Source organism: Petaurus breviceps, unplaced genomic scaffold, assembly GCF_028583685.1.
Source record: "Petaurus breviceps papuanus isolate PSGF00001 unplaced genomic scaffold, PetGlider_PUasm1.0 90603, whole genome shotgun sequence".
Classification (NCBI taxonomy): Eukaryota; Metazoa; Chordata; class Mammalia; order Diprotodontia; family Petauridae; genus Petaurus; species Petaurus breviceps.
This window is the reverse complement of record NW_027187284.1, coordinates 6,466,506-6,483,359: the sequence shown is the minus strand read 5'-3', so window position 1 is coordinate 6,483,359 and position 16,854 is coordinate 6,466,506. Positions and strand designations below refer to the sequence as shown.

At 36.9% G+C, this 16,854-nt stretch overlaps 1 protein-coding gene across 1 annotated transcript in view; it reads left to right on the top strand.

Moving 5' to 3' along the window:
* CFAP47 (cilia and flagella associated protein 47) overlaps nt 1–16,854 on the top strand; it is a 963,244-nt gene that overhangs the window by 88,552 nt on the left and 857,838 nt on the right. The window contains exons 14-17 of the mRNA XM_069063838.1: nt 2,442–2,658; nt 3,055–3,299; nt 8,917–9,047; nt 13,760–13,882. Coding sequence (XP_068919939.1) covers nt 2,442–2,658; nt 3,055–3,299; nt 8,917–9,047; nt 13,760–13,882 — 716 coding nt within the window. The remainder of the gene's footprint in view (nt 1–2,441; nt 2,659–3,054; nt 3,300–8,916; nt 9,048–13,759; nt 13,883–16,854) is intronic.

Genomic DNA, 16,854 nt, shown 5'->3' with positions numbered 1-16,854 from the left:
TAAATAAAATTGATCCAGGAATAGAATTAATATCTCCTTTCTAGGGAAGCTGTATTATATAAGAATCTTAGTGTATATGGTATAGTAGAAACACTTTCTGGAGATTCACCTTTTCAGAGGTAAGCTTTCGAGAATATGTTAAAAAAAATAAGAAACCTTCTTAGCATCCAAAAATAGAGACCTAAAAGTCTATACAATAACACAAAACACTTTATTTAATGGAGAGCCCTTTGTGACCTCACTCAATATTTTATTAATCATATTTTACACATAATTAAGGGAAAAAATCCTTTGCTGTATGGTCTTCTAGTACAATAAAGAGACTTGAAGGACCAGCTGTTGTCAGAAACAGACATGCTGACAGTATTAAGAAATGATAGTCAAAAATGAAGAACTGGACAGAAAAAAATTTAAAAACAAGTAAGAAAACAGGCACAACTACATTGGGGTATTTAGCTTATGATAAATAGATATCATTGTATTAAAACTCAGTAGAAAAATTAATGTTCATGATGATGATGTACAGTCTTCAAGAACAGGTTAAGTGATTTTCAAGGTTATGTTGTTTCAGCAGGCAGGGGAATGTATAACATATTTTAGAAATAGTGAAAATATAAATAAAGTTTTAGAGCTTAAAAGTATAGACAGGAGTGTGCTGGAGCCCGCTTGAATGGCTCACATGAGCAGATTGTTAAATTTTCAGTGCAATCATTTATGCGTCAAAATTGGCTACAAGGACCTTGAGAAAATGTTAATAATGTAAATTAAGAAAACATTAATAGTTTAAATTAAACTCAAGAGTGTGTCCTGAATTCACATTTTTTTCTGGAGAGTCATTTGTTAAACATTTATCAATATACCACTAGGTATAAGCTTTAGTTATCTGAAAAATTGATGTATTCATCAACATTTATTAGGAATGCATCATGGTACAGTAGAAAGGGCACTAAATTTGAAATCAGAAGGCTTGGATTTGGATTCCAGCTATTACTACCTTTGTGACTTTGGACAAGTCACTTGAATTCTCTGGGCTTCAATTTTGTCCTCTGTAAAATAAAGGGGTTGGACCACATGGCCTGGAAGGATCAGTCCTGGTTCTAAATCTGTGATGTTCTGATTAAGCACCTATTGTGTGTGAGACACTGTACAAGGTATTGGGAATACAAAGATAGTCTTTATCCTCTAGGGGCTGACATACAATCTGAGATGAGTATTACACTAGGAGGGAGATGTATTTAGAAAGTTTTCATTGAAAATCCTGAATCAGTGAAGCTTTACTAGATATATGTTATAGAAAATGATTTTTCCCTGTAGCATATGCAACCCTTGATACATTGACAGGCTATCTATCTAATACTGTAAGTTAATAATAGATCAGTGAAAGAAGTTTCCTCATTGACAGCTTCTAACAGTGGTGAACTGCACCAAAAAAAAAAGGGGGATGGATGTTGGTAATGCGAATTGGTGTTTTAATGTTCATTAAACAAACCCCTGCTCCTAGTTGTGTAACCACTCTTTTTTTATCACCAAATTGTTTATATGGTTAATATTTAATTGTTTATATATCTTGCATATGAAGCATCATGGCATAGTTCTTTGTCCTTTATTCTCAAAGAGGACCAATGACATCAGGAGGGTGATGTCTTAACTTGCAAGTGATTTGGATTTAAGGGAAAGAGGGCTGTGCAGTCAGCAGCCTCATTCTCTCTTCCAGAGTTATTGGGAATCCAGTGGCAAAACATAGGTTAAGATAACTGGCAATGACCCTGCATGCAAAGGGCTTTCTCATATCTCAGTTGGTCTGAGACAATGCCCATTTAGTAATTTTTGGATAGGAAGGACTGGTCCTGGTGTTAGGAAGACCTAGGTTTAAATATTTTTTTTTTAACATTTATGTATTTGTTTTTAGTTTTCAACATTGATTTCCACAAGATTTTGAGTTACAAATTTTCTCCCTGTCTCTCCCATAACCCCCATCCCAAGATAGCAAACCTACTGAATACTCCTTCCTCCAATCTGTTCTCTCTTATATCCTGGTTCAAATCTTTCTCCTGACACATATTGCTTTTTATATCCCTAGCAGTAACTTAACCTTTTAGTGCCCAGAGGCTACTCTCTAAGCCTATAAGTTATGATTTGCAGTAGTGGAGAGAATTTCCCCAAAGGGAATAATGAATTCCCAGATCTTGACTGTTCTTGCCCCATTACTTATTTAATTAACACATCTTAGTAATTAGTATTTAATTATGCAGTGTAGTGGATAAAAATATGTTGCATTTAATATTCCTGTTATGAAAACAATTATTTTTTAGTCTTTTAAACCTAGAATAAAAAAGATACAACCTCAGAGTGAAAAAGAGAGCAACCAAATGATTAAATTTGCCTACATTTACTTTATGCAATTACAAAAAAATGACATTATATAATTTTCATTCTTTTAGGTCCATCTGTCCTCGATTTTGGTGATATTTGTGTGAATTACATATGTACTAAACAAGTGCACGTTATCAATAATCTTCCTCTGCATATTTTGGTGCGGTTAGAAATTGATCATGAAGAACTAAAAAACACGAATCCATTGTCTTATGTGGTTCCACCTACATCAAATACATGCATTCCGATAGCATTTGAGAAGACCACTCTGGGGACATTTTGGAAGTTAGATGCCTTTTTGTTTCTTGATTTATTTGGTCAAATGCTTTTGATTCTAAAATTAGGAGATTTTAACTTGATCTCTCTCTCTTTCCATGTCTATATGTATGTTTTTTTTATTCTTTTGTATAAAAAATTGTTTTTAAATCTTGAATTTCAGTTTCAAATTCCTCTTCAGCCCTTTCCTATCCATTGAGAAAGCAAGAGATATGATAGTAATTTTTTTTGCAATTTTTCAATGGCACTTTTAATGCAAATATTTTGCTTTCACGAATAACTTTAGGAATATTGCCTATTAAATAATTTATTGTGGTGCTCATTGTTGTATGTCATTATGTGTGTAATTGAATCTCAACAATAAAGTTATACATATGTTATATAAATTTTTTTCATATATTGCAGGTCTTTCAGTTTCACAATAAACAACATTCCTAGTGGAAATATCCTAGTGAAGGCAGTAGTGATGCCTGTGGCTCTTGAGTTATCAACTAAAGAACTTGTTATAAGACCTACTCGAGGCTTCCTGGTGAAAACAGGATACAGGGGGACAGTCAGATTGTATAATCACCGAAACTGTGCAGCTAGATTTAAATGGAAACCATTGATCCTCGATAATGGGATTGCATTTTCTATACGTCCAGCTAAAGGTAGAGAGAGCTTTATTTTTGTTTATTTGTTTGCAGACCCATCATATTAAAGTATATGACTGTATTGTTAACCATGGATTTGTTCTTTTATTTAGAACTGATGTTATAATGTTTTCATCTTAAAGTTAGGGTCCATTTTTTTCTTATAGACTTGGTTTTAATTACGCTCATTATAGATGATACTGATTTAATGGAATTTCACTGAAGAAAATTATGAATTTAGTCCAAATTTGTTATTGAATCTTAAGAAAAAAATCCTTTTTTTTAAAGCAATAAAATGTAGAGAATTTTGTAATCCTTTGACACCCTGGGTAGCTATCTTAAATTTTCTTTATTAAGTTCATAAGTGCTTAAGTATTTATTAAGTACATTTTGTTTAGGACAGAACACTCTTCAAGGCCCCAAGAAAGATGCAAAGAAAAATAAGTCATTATACTTGTCCTCAAGTTTAAAATCTGGAAGAGCTCACAGTCTTCCAGTCTTCTCCCTGCCTCTAGATTCTGATTCCCTATCAGAAACAGTCTCTGTATTTAATTGCAGCTATGTTACCAGAGGTTCCCAAACTTATTTGACCTACTTTAAAAAAAATTGATCCCTTTTCCAAAAAAAAAAAAAATTACTCAGCACTCCCCAGGAAATCTACTCTCTTTAACTCTAACGGTTTTTAAGAAAATTTATGTCATTTCAAAAAAATATATAAAATGTTATTAATTGCATCTTAAATTTAATAATTTATTATAAATTTGTAGGTTTTTTTTCCTGCATTGAAATTTTGATGAGTCAATATTGTGTGATGTAACCATATAGTATTATATTATAAACAAGTCATTACATACACATATTCCTGCTGATGCATTCTGGACTTCCCAATAATGTGCAGCATGCTTGCCAACATTTGCTTGTTAAGGCCTGTCGATGGACCTAACCAGTAATTAGTTATAGGTTATAACATGCATTTTATGTGTTTATTTGGAAAATAATGTAATTACTATGACTTTAGCTCTGTTAAACAACAGATGAAACATGTATGACTGGTTTTTCAAAATTGTCTTCTGTTCTTTCCTTATACTTCCACCATCCCCTTATTTTTATTCAACACACCCCAATTGCACATGAAGCTAGTACTTCTCCCCCAATGTTCCAGGAGGCACTATCACAGATTTTGGGAACCTATGTATGTTAAAAACTTTGGTAATGTTGATAGTGATTAGTCATTTGCCAATCTCAATTTTGATGGGACAAATCTCAGGGCAGACAGTTGTCAAAGTCTGTCTTTTGTGCCCTTCCTCAGTGTTTTGTTAATTGGCATTCTTCATCTCATCCTTAATGAGCTTGATTTTGATCCATGCCAAAATTCTAGGACACATTATTAAAGAGGAATTTGTTAACATTTAGAAAGGGGAGCAGTACTCACTAAAATCAATATGTACATCATATACACACAAAAGGTTATGCTAGAGTCCCTAAACAAATCTCATTTCCTCTTTTGAAAGGATTATTAGGTTAGTAGTGGACAAAGGGAGTACTATAGATATTGTATAACTGGCTATCTGCAAAGCACTTGGCAGATTCTCTCACAATATTCTTGTGGACAAGATGGGACATATGGACTATATCATAGTACAGTTACGCGTATTTGTAACTGGTTGATTGACTGGAAACAGAAGGAAGCAACCCCGAGTTAAAGTAGAGGGAGATTTCTAGTGTTGTGCCCTACTGATCTTTCCTTGGCCCCATGTTTGTTTGTTTTTTTTCTCTCTTAACTACGTCTGTGATTTTATTGGCAAGGGCAATTATTGATTAGCTAGTTCTCTCTACCCATTCAGATTGGCCACCATCTTTTAGTCTTAGAAAGTTGCCTGGGGACACTGAAAAATTAAGGACTTGCCTGGGATCTCAGACTAGGTATGTGTCAGAAATGAGATTTCAACCTGGGTCTTCCTGACTCCAAGAATAGCTCTCTACCTAATGTACCATATTGTCTCTTGGTAATTAACATTCTCCCCTCCCCTCTCCCCCAGCATTTGGATAAAATTATAAGTAGCATGTTGGGGTGTATGGGATGTTAAGGGAAGACCCTTAACCTCTGGGGTGAGGGCTTCTAAGCCTTTTTGTGGGCTGCTTTCCACCTGCTACCCAATTCTAAATGTGGCTCCAAGAAGTTATTGCATGCTCAGCAGCCACACTCCAATGAAACCATTTTGGCAGACAGGCTAACCCATGTTGAAGGTAACCAAGGGACCTCCATGAGTTAGAGGGGTATCTACAAGGGACATCAAACCCATCAGTGAGTTAGAGGGGTGTCTTCCCCAAGCATGTAAAGACTTCCCTGGCAGAAGAGGTATGTAAACAATTTGTTCCAATGGCCACAAAGGCAGTGGAAGCAGTCATTGTGGAGCAGTAAGAGTTTGGTTGAATATCAGTGATGTCAAAGTCACCTACTGCATCTCAAGCCATTGCCAATTTTCTTGATTGTTGTCTTGACCCTGGACTTTGAGGACTTTGGAAAAGAGAGTGTGTCCATTGACTTCACACAACTCTGCTTCTCTTAAAATCCAGTTTCTGTGTGTCAAAAGATATTACCCATACCGTTTTGCATTTTTACCTGCCTTGAAGTCCTGTGGTGAGGGGCAAGTGAAGAAGCAGCAGGTATAGATATACTGGGAGCAATAATCACAACCCTGAACACAGGCAGCCCAGATTATAGGGTCATTTTCACTGGAATGAAGCAGTTGTGGGATTAGGCAGTCCCCTACATATCTGTGGAGCCTTTTTTTTTTTTTAAGAGCATGGAAGGAGTTAGGAAAGGTGTCCTAAAAATTATCTGCTTCACCTAACCAACTAAGCTTACTGTAGCAGGTGGTGATCCTACCATGTGGTTGAAACACAAAAAAGTGCAAAAACTTTTGTAAAGATGATTCCACTCACTGTTGGTATATTGAATGTGCACATGTGAAATATGTTAGACCTGAAAGATAAACAGCTCTTGTAGTGAGAGAACTCAGCAGGTATCACATCCAAATAGCAACCCTGAGTGAAAACAAATGTGTTAAATGAAGACCAGCTGACCAAAGTTGGATTTGGATACGTGTTTTTTTTTTTTTTTTTTGGAGTGACCACAGTGATGACGCCATGCATCTGGTGTAGATTTTGCAATCAATCTAATCTAGTCAAGAAGTTTGTATGCCTCCCAAAAGGAATGAACAGCAGGCTCATGATAATGCAATTGTCACTTATGGGAAAGTGCCATGCTACTATCATCAATGAGTATGTTCCTACCATGATGAACCCTGATTGGACCAAAGAAAAATTTTATAAAGATCTGGAAACCCTCATCATCAAATATGTCAAATGAGGACAAGCATATAATTCTGGGTCACTATATCAGCAATGCAATATTCACAATGCCTATGGAAATTACAAATATGCTGATGTAGTTATCAATCACAAAATATATCAGGCTTTCTATATGGGGAATAAAGAGAGAACATTTATTAAAATACCAAAAGACTGAGTCCCAAAACCAGAAAGTCAAAGCCACCAGAGTAGTTATGAAATTGGCACAGGTAGATAAAGTATAAAGCACCCACATTCTCAAGCCTTTAAAACAGAACAGGCTACCTCAGGCAAAGGTTCTCCTCTCCCCACTTATAGCAACCACCCAGAGTCCAGGAAGTGTGCTCCCGGCAGCTCCAGCCCCTGGCAGTCCTCAGCAGGAGTCCTTAGAAGAAATTCTGGCTGACTCAAAAAGGGGTTCCCGCTTCTGCTGCTGCTGCCTCTGCTGTTGCTGCCGTTGCCGCCATTGCTAGCCACTGCAGGAACTCTAGCTTGGCTTCCGCCTCCTCTTGCCCCACCCCTTCCTGCTACATCAGCAAGTCCAATGGGGCATGGAAGATCTTTCAATCCCATAACTCTTACAGTCACTTTAATGACAGAGTAGGCACAGACCATCAGATATGGCAAGGAGTCCTTGGGAGGAATGGAATCAGAAATAGAAACAGTAATGGTCATTTACTACTGAATATATGTGCATCTTATGACCTCATTACCACTCTGTCATCTGTTTACGTAAAAGCAATAAAACTTTATGGATTCACCCTTGCAGCAAACATCAGCATTTAATAGACCATGGCTTTGTAAGGAGAAGAGACAGACAAGATGTGAGCATGATGATGGCAGTGTGTGGCACAGAGTGCTAAGACTGATCATAGACTTATCTTCTGTAAGCTAAACATTCTTGTTCAACAAAGTGGCAGTCCCAGGACAAGATGACTGCGAGAAAACTTAATGTCAGTAGATTAGAACACTTCTTCACGCACGAACAGTTTGCTGCTAACTTGGAGGGAAAACTGAGCCAACACATGATTGACAACAGTGGAGCCACAAAACAAATAAAAAAACTGGGCAGCTTTTAGAGATTTGTTGTACAGCACTCCATTTACTTATCTGGGCCAACATCAGAATTGATTTGATGAAAATGATAGGGAAATTTGGAAATTAATAAAAGAAAAATGAGAACTCCACAGAATTTACCATAGTTTTTCCATCTCTGAGACTGAGATGCAACAGAGTGTAGACCAATTCTCTGTTGCTTTTGCTACCTTTGGTCTGACAATTAACACCAAGAAAACAGGTTCTACACCAGCCAGCACTGCACCATCCATATATGGAACCACTGGTTACAGCAAATAGAGAAATCTTGAATAATGTGCATAAGTTCACTTACCTTGGCTATGGATAAATTCTAGGGAAGTACACATAGAGGGTAAGGTTGATGCACTCTTACCACAGCTAGCTAGTGTTTGGAAGGCTTTGAAGGAAAGTGTGGGAGAGAAGAAGTGTTAGGCTGCCTACCAAACTGAAGGTCTGTGGAGGCATTGTGCTGACTTCATCACTGCATACCTGTGAAACCTGAATAGTCTACCAGCACCATGCCAGGAAACTGAATCACTTACATTTGAATTTTCTTAGGAAGATTTTGAATATCACCTGCAAGATAAAGTACTGGAGGCTGAGGTCCTTTCTTGAGCTGCCAACCATCCAAACCCTACGGCAGAGAATGCAATTCAGATGGGCCAGCCAATTGTTTGAATGCCAAATGTATGCTTGCCTAAAGAGATTATTTTATGGAGAACTCACACATGGCATGTGCTCATATAGAGGTCAGAAGAAGCGATACAAGGATACTCTCAAGGTCTCTCTGAAGAACTTTGGAATCAATTGGGAGACACTGGCACAGGACCACCTAGCATGTCATGCCCACTCAAAGAAGGCATTGTGTTCTATGAGCAAAGCAGAGTTGCAATAGCTTAAAAGAAATGTGAGATGTGCAAATTTAGAGACATCTCCACTTCAAATGTTCATGTGGACTATTTGTGCCTGACCTGTGATAGAACCTTTGGAACTCAATTGGTCTCATCAGCCACAGTGGGACATAGTGACATATGTGACTTTGACCCAGCATAGTGATGTCATTTTTCTTCTCTTTGATCACAAAGGACAAGAACTACAAGTGCCATGCTCATCTCTTCTAATTCTGGAAATCCTATGAATTTTAGTATTGAAAGCAAAAATTGTGGTTGATGCCTAATTATCTTTCTATACTGTACTTATGCAGGTATTGTAGAAGGATACTCAGCACTGGATTGTGAAGTGAGCTGGCAACCAAGTTATAACTCTCCAGAAAGAGGCCAATTTAACCTTCAAGTGTATAATGGAAACACAGTGCAGCTGGACTGTGCAGTGAAGGTAATGCTTTTTCCTTGATGTACCTACCTTTTGTGTGGGTTGTAGTAGGTGCTTGTTCTTAGTAGACTTACTTACTGGTTCACATTCCTGTGTGGAATTGTCATTCTTAGCACAAGTCTAACCTTGTCACCCCCTACTCAATAAACTACAATGATTCCTTATTACCTGCAGGGTAAAATACAAAATGCTCTGTTTGTCATTTAAAGCCTTTGCAAGCCACCCCACCTCCTACCTTATTAGTCTTCTTAAATCTCACTCCACAACACACACTTACTTCAGTTCAGTGAGTGACTCCATATCTTGGTTCTGGGCATTTTCTCTGGCTGTTCCCCAAGCTTGAAATGCTTTCCCTCCTTTATTGTATCTACTGAATTCCCCAGATTCCTTTAAGTCCCAACTACAATCTCATCTTTTACTAGAAGCCTTTTAAAAACTTTTCATTCTAATGCCTTTCCTTTATATTTCCAATATATCTTGTATATAATTTGCTTTGCATATATTTGTTTCTTTTTCATCTTCCCCATTAAATTGCAAGCTCCTTCTTGAGGTCAGGGACTGTCTTTTGGCTCTTTTTGTATCCCTAGAACTTGGCGCTGTGCCTGGCATATAGTAGACACTTAATAAATGATTACTGATTGATTCCCAACTACTTGCATCATGCATTGCTTTTGCTTTAGTTCTCCTCAAGACAGAAGTTTCATAAAATATTCCTGGGAAGAATAAAACTTGGGAAAGTACCTGAGGGAGTTGGTCTCAGAAGAGAGGGACTCCAACTCTGTCTTCCTTTTTTTCCCTACTTAGGGTACTTTAAGCTCAGGATGTGCCTATCTTCATTTCTTCTGAATTCCCAAATCTTTTTTTCTGATGTTGGGGACTTATAAAATAGACCAAAAATATGCTTTATGGGTTCCCATATTGCTCCAGTGAATACTCCCTAGCTTTAGTAACATCTTATTTCATAATTAACTGTCCTTTAATTGCAATTAATGCCGTAGGGCATACATACAAGCCAGCAGTATGCTAAAGAGACATGCTAATTCAGGGAGACTGGTTTCTTTACAAGAAGATGTTTAAAATGTAAAAATCAATTGATGAAAAACAAACTAAAAAGTCACCCCAGAAACCAAACAGATTCTTGAAGAACAGATTAGTGCTCTCCCAGAGAGTGCAAGAATGAAAGTGAGGGAGTGTTTGGATGTCATCAGTTTTATATTTGACAATAGGTATGTATGGCTATTACTCATTACACATCAACTGTTCCATAGTTAACTTACAGTCTTCTCTTTTCATCTGGGCACTCACTCTCTTGCTGTCAAGATGGGCAGCAGGTGGCCACATTTGCAGAAGCAGGCTGGTGGGCTGCCTTAACCTCAGCCTCGCTGAAGGTAGCATCTCATTAGAGACCTCTCTTCCTTTTTACATGCTTTTAAGAAGAGAGAAATACTAAATAAGTCCTCTCAAACTCAGTAGATAAGCCCTGAGCAAGTGTCCAGAATCCTGTTACATATATTCACATACCCACACATAATATGTATCTATAATGGAAATAAATTTATGTACACAAAACACTTAGTCCAATGCTTCATTGTATTGTAAAGATCATGTCAAATATAAGCCCTGGCAGATCCTATGAAGCCTGAAATGCTCTAAATATTAACTCAGTGATGGATTGTGTGTCTGTCATATAAGGACCAGCCTGCTCATATGGAGGAATAATGTTGTGGAGGAAGCTCTGAATTGAAGTTCAGGAGACCTGGGTACTATGGCTCTAGTATCTAGTTATGCTTTGGCAATCTTTTTTTGTGTGTGTGTGTGTTTTGGAGGGATGAAGGCAGGGCAACTGGGGTTAAGTGACTTGCCCAAGGTCACACAGTTAGTAAGTGTTGATTGTCTGAGGTCAGATTTGAACTCAGGTCCTCCTGACTCCAGGGCCAGTGCTCTATTCATTGTGCCACCTAGCTGCCCTAAGCTCTGGGAATCTTTAAATCACTTAACCTTTATTTTCATTAATTTTTTCTTATGAATTTATTAGTCTTCAACAGGCATGAGTATTTCCATATACAAACTACAGAAAAAGAGGAGAGGATTGATTGTGAACATCAAGCTTAGAACCTACCACATGCAGTTTATAAAAAAGTATATATGAAATTTAATATGGTAGTACCATATCAAACATTGTCTTTCTCTGTGTCTCCTTTAGAACTTCCTTCTGTTCTCTAGTGGATATTAAAAATATTTCATTGATGTTTTATCTCTTCTTCTTTTTCTACATCTCTATCCCTACCCACAACTCTCTTTTCCCTGATGTTTTGCTTCTTATATTAAGCTCCCACCTTGTAATAATTAATTAATTATTAATTCCTAATTAATCTCCACCTCCTCCTCCCCACAAATTTGTGTCATATCATTCATTTTTGAGAATGTATGTCTTGTTTTGTAACTACAGTCCATACCTCCCAAGGACTCAATTATCATTTCTATGTAAATAATTCTCAGATCTATTTATCCAGCCCTAACCTCTTGTAGTCTCTAATCTGATATTTCCAACTGCCTCTTGGACATCTTAAACTGTATGTCCCATAGACATGGCAAACTCAACATATCAAAAATTTAACTCATCTTTTCTCAAACTCTCCCCTCTTCCTAAATTTCCTGTTATTTTCTAGGGCACCACCATCTTCCCAGTCACCCAAACTTGCAACCTAGGCATCATTCTTGACTTTTCATTCTCTTCCTCCTCATCTATATATAATGTATTTTTTAGTTCTGACTATTCTACCTTTACAACATCTCTCTTCCATTACTGCATTTTTCCTGTGATACTGCCACCATCTCTGTCCAGGCTCTTATTAAATCATACCTGACTATTTCAATAGCTTTCTGATTGGTCTTGCTGCCTCAAATCTCTCCCCATTCAAGTCTATACTATATTTAACTGCCAAAGTCATCTTCCCAATGCATAGGCCTGACTATGTCATGCCCTGTCCCAACCCCTCTTCCCCCACTTAATAAGCTCCAGTGGTTCCTGATTGCTTCCAGAATCAGATATAACATTCTCTGTTTGGTTTTTAAAGCCTTTCATAACCTTGTCTTTTATCATTCCAATCTTCTCATGCCCTTACTTCCCTCCAAATACTCAATGAGCCAGTGACTTTCTTCTTCCTATGATTCCTTCAACAAGATACTCCATCCCCAGACTCGATGTCTTTTCACTGACCCTTCTCCACATCTAGAATGCTTTCCCTACTCATCTCTATCTCCTGGCTTCCTTGCATTCCTTAAATTCTCTGTTAAAATTCCACTTCTTCAAGAGACCTTACCTAGATCCCTTTAATTTCTCTCTCTGAGATTATCTCCAATTTATCTTTTCTATATCTTGTTTGTATATAGTTGTTTGCATGCTATCTCCCACATTAGAGTGTGAGCTTGAGAGTGGGGGTTGTGTTTTGTCACTGTACCTGGCACATAGCAGGTGCTTGTTGACTCGACACCTCTGTGAAGAGATGAGACATATGCTCCATCATCAGTCTTCTGAACTTACAACGTACAAGTTGTTTGGTTTCTCACTTTACTTTCAATCAGTTTAATACAATCCTTTTTAGGTTTTTCTCAATCTGTAATGTTTCATCTTTTCCTACAGAACAGTTATATACCATTGTATGCATATACTCTAATGATTCTTCAATTCCTGTTTCCAATTTTTGGCAAAAGGGGACCACTGGTTGCTACAACAAGATAAAAAATATGGTTATTGATAGACATTTGTAGGGATTTGTAATACCACTTGTAAAATAATTAATTACATTAAAATTTGTTTCTAGTGATATTTTAAACTTTTCTAACCACAAATTCAACTTAAAACTGAAGAGTCATTGAAGTACAGTGAGAAGAGCTTTGAATTTGGAGTTAGGAGAGATCTGGGTTGCTATAACTAACTGTATCACTGTAGAATGGTCACTTAAAATCTCCAAACTTATTTCCCCTTTTGTAAAATAAGGATAATAATGCCTATAAAACCTACCTCAGTGTAAGGTTGTTAGGATCAAATGAAATGCATGTCTTTACATTATTATATTTATTATAGCTATAATTATTATAGTTATATATAATATAACTATTATAGTTAAATGCAATCAAATAAGATAATGTGACTAATTTCCCAATGAACCTCCCTTTCCCCAGCAACAGATCTAAGAGGTAGCATGGTGTAATGGAAAGAGTGCTGGATTTAGAGACAGAGAATCTGGATTTGAATCCTTGTTTTGCCACTTTGGGCAAGTCATTTAACATTTCTGGGTCTCAGTGTCCTTATCTTATTAATGAATTGTATATGAAACAGAATATTTTCAAGCAAGAAAATTGATCACAGGATCATAGATTTAGAGCTGGACCCTCTCATTTTACAGATGAGGCCTTAACAGAAGTGACTTGCCAGAAGTCACACAGTTCATAAGTGTCAGAGTTGGGCTTTGAACATAGGTCCTTTGATTAGAAGTGTGGTACATTTTGTCTTATGCCATATAGCTTCCCAACATGTTTGGCTTCAATCTTTAGTTTTCAAAGTCATAGCTTTTTTTTTGTAGGTGTCATCTATTAATGTAGCATGATTATTTTTGGGGAAAAGGCATGGATTTAATATTGATATAGTATTTGCTGAGAGTAACTTACATGCTTCCCCACCCCACCCCTTATTTTCCTCATATTACTATTAGATTGGTCCTGCTAAAGTTGTGCTATTGGCTCATCATGTACTCTTTGAGAATTGCCCTCAAGGTTTAACAACATCAAAGAAAACAGTTCTTCAAAATGTTGGTCTACATCATGCTTACTTCAAGGTAAGTGATCTTACTGACCTTAAAAATCTTGCTTCAGGGTAGGGTTGTTGGTCTCATTTTTTCACTGCTTTTGTGGCAGATTATAGTTAATTTAAGAAGTTTACATGAGTTCTATGAAGTTTATGCTTAACACGTTTCTCTTTATGAAAGACTGCTGGACTTAGAATCAGGAGAAACCTGGGTTTGAATTTGCTTATTCCTAGAATCCCTGAGTTGTACTGAGCTAGAGAGGCCATCTGGTCCAGATGGTACCAAAATAAGAATTCTTTTTGATCACATTTGATAAACTGTAAACTTCTATTTTTTGCCTTAATATATCTAGTGAGGGAGAACCAAAGATATCCTAGAGTCCAATCGTGCCAGTGCTCAATAGCTGACTGTTAAGTTTTCATTTATTCCCTGGAAATAAGCAAACTCCACAAATCAAATTTTAATTTATTGTTTTGTTGATTTCCTAGATTTAATAAAGTGATGGAGAAAGTGTTAATAATGAAGATTAAACTTAAAAGTGTGTTGTGTGAACATCCTGCCCCTACCACCCTACTTAGAGCTCATTTTTAAACATTTACCAGCACATGGCTGGGGAGAACCCATTAGCTTCCAAAGTGGCCCATCTCACTATTGGATAATTCTTATTGTTAGGAGGGTTTTTTCTGGCATCAAGCCTAAATTTACCTTTTTGCAACCATGACCCATTGCTTCTTTGTTCCCTGGGACCAAGCAAAACAAATATCATCACTTTTCCACGTGACATGGAAAATACTTGAACATTTATATCTCCTCCACCCTAATAAGTCTATTCTTCTCCAGGCTAACATTCCTTGTTTCTTCACTAATACTCATATGGCACGAATTCAAGGCCATCCTCATTTTAGTTACCCTCTTTGTCTCCTGGATATGACCCAAAACCAAATGTTATACTCCAGATGTAGTTTGAACAAACCAAAGTATATAGGAATCATCAACTCCTGAGTCTTGGGCACCATGAATTTCTTAATGCAGCTCAAGATTATGTTAATTTTCTTGGCTCTCCCAGTAACAGGGACTTTTGGTCCACTGAAACCCCCATATCTTTTTTTTTCAAGGTAAAATGCAAGCTAGCCATACCTCCTGTATCTTGTGCTTGTGAAAGTTTTAAAACACAGAATAAGGCTTTCTATTTATCTATATTAAATTCATCTCACTTGATTTGGTCCAACATTCTGACATTTCAAGAGCTTTTTGGAACCTGACTCTCATTTCTAGTGAATTAGCTATCCTTTTTGCTTTGTGTCATTTGCAAATTTGACAGTCCTACCCTTTTATTCAAATCCTTAATAAAAACGGTAATCAGTACAGGTTCAAATGGAGTTCTTTGGGGCACTCCATTAGAGACCTCCTTCCAGGCTGACATGAAACTATTAATGACTACTCTTTGGGCTTAGTTCAACTTCTAAGTTCATCTAATTGAACTATCATCTAATCCACATCTTTCCCGTATTTTCTCATAGAAATTGATGAGAGACTGTGTCAAATGATTTGTCAAAATCTAGAACAACTGTCTATGGCATTCTCTTTGCCTATCAGATGAATAATCTTATATTTAAAAAAAGGAAATGGCAGGTGTGGCTTGTCCTTGATGAAGCTAAGCAGCAGGCTTTTTGTAAATGGCACTTCTTTTACTGGTTCTTCAATAACTCATTTAATAATGTCATCGAGAATTTTGCTCATGGGCTGATAGTTCATTGGCTAAATTCTTTTCCTTTGTTTAGAAAATTCCCTAGTCCTGTAACATCTCTCCAGTTCTCCACAATCTTTTGAAGATCAATGAGAATTAAGATTCTTCCTGTCATTCCCTTAGTTCCACAGGGTGCAGTGTATCTGGACTTGGTGATTTGAACTTACCAAAAGCAGCTAGGTGCTCTCTTGCTAGCTTTTTATTTGTCTTAGATCTCAACTTCTAAATAACCATTTTGTTTGGTCATCTGAGTTTCTATGGAGATGGAGATGAGAGACACTACCCCCTGACTACACAAGTATAATGTTCTTCTGTAGCAGGTAAGGTGGTACAGAGGATAGAACCCTGGGCCTGGAATTAGGAAGATCTGAGTTCAAATTTGACCTCAGATTCTTGCCAGTTGTGTGACCTTGGGCAAGTCACTTCTGTTTGTCTCCATTTCCTCATCTGTAAGATGGGAATAATCATAATACATACCTCTCATGATTGTTGTGAGAATAAGATGAGATAATAATTATGAAGTGGTTAGCATAGTACCTGACACATAGGAAACAATATATAGCTGTTAGCTATCACCATCATCATCATCATCATCATCAAGGAAAACAGAAGCAAAATAAGAATCCTATATTCCTATAGCTCTACCCTCTCTCCATGATCAGTTATTCTCTTCCCCTCTTCCCCTTTAATTCTAAATAGCAGTTTTATCCTTTTGAAAAAAAAAACAACATTCATTTTTTCTCAATAATACCAAAATTCCTTTTGATATCCTTGGTTTTTCTTACTATCCTTAACTTAATTTGTATCCTTAGCACTCGTGATTCTAACCTTACAAGATAATGCTGTATGTTTTAAATTCATCTTTTGTTACTTCCTTTCGCTTTCATCTTTTATGCACATCTCTTGAAAGCCTAGGTAGGTTGCTTCTGTTGGAAGCTTGTACATTCACCCTTATCCCTTTAACTCGCCTCTTCTCCCACCTTTTTTCTACTCATTGAACTTTTCTCTTTGAATATTTAGAATTTTATTATTAAGTGCTTACCATTACTTTTGGGATGACTGTCTATAGGATTTTGGTACCACAGGATCCTACATACTCATTCTCTTTGAAATCTTTCCTCCCCAAATCTAGTATAAACCAGTGCTCCTTATCACACTTGAAAAGATATTCCAGGTTCAACGCAATTTGGTGTCCACCTCTAACTCAAAACCCTAGCTCAGGAGTCCCAATAGAAAGGCCTTTTTACCAGACCAA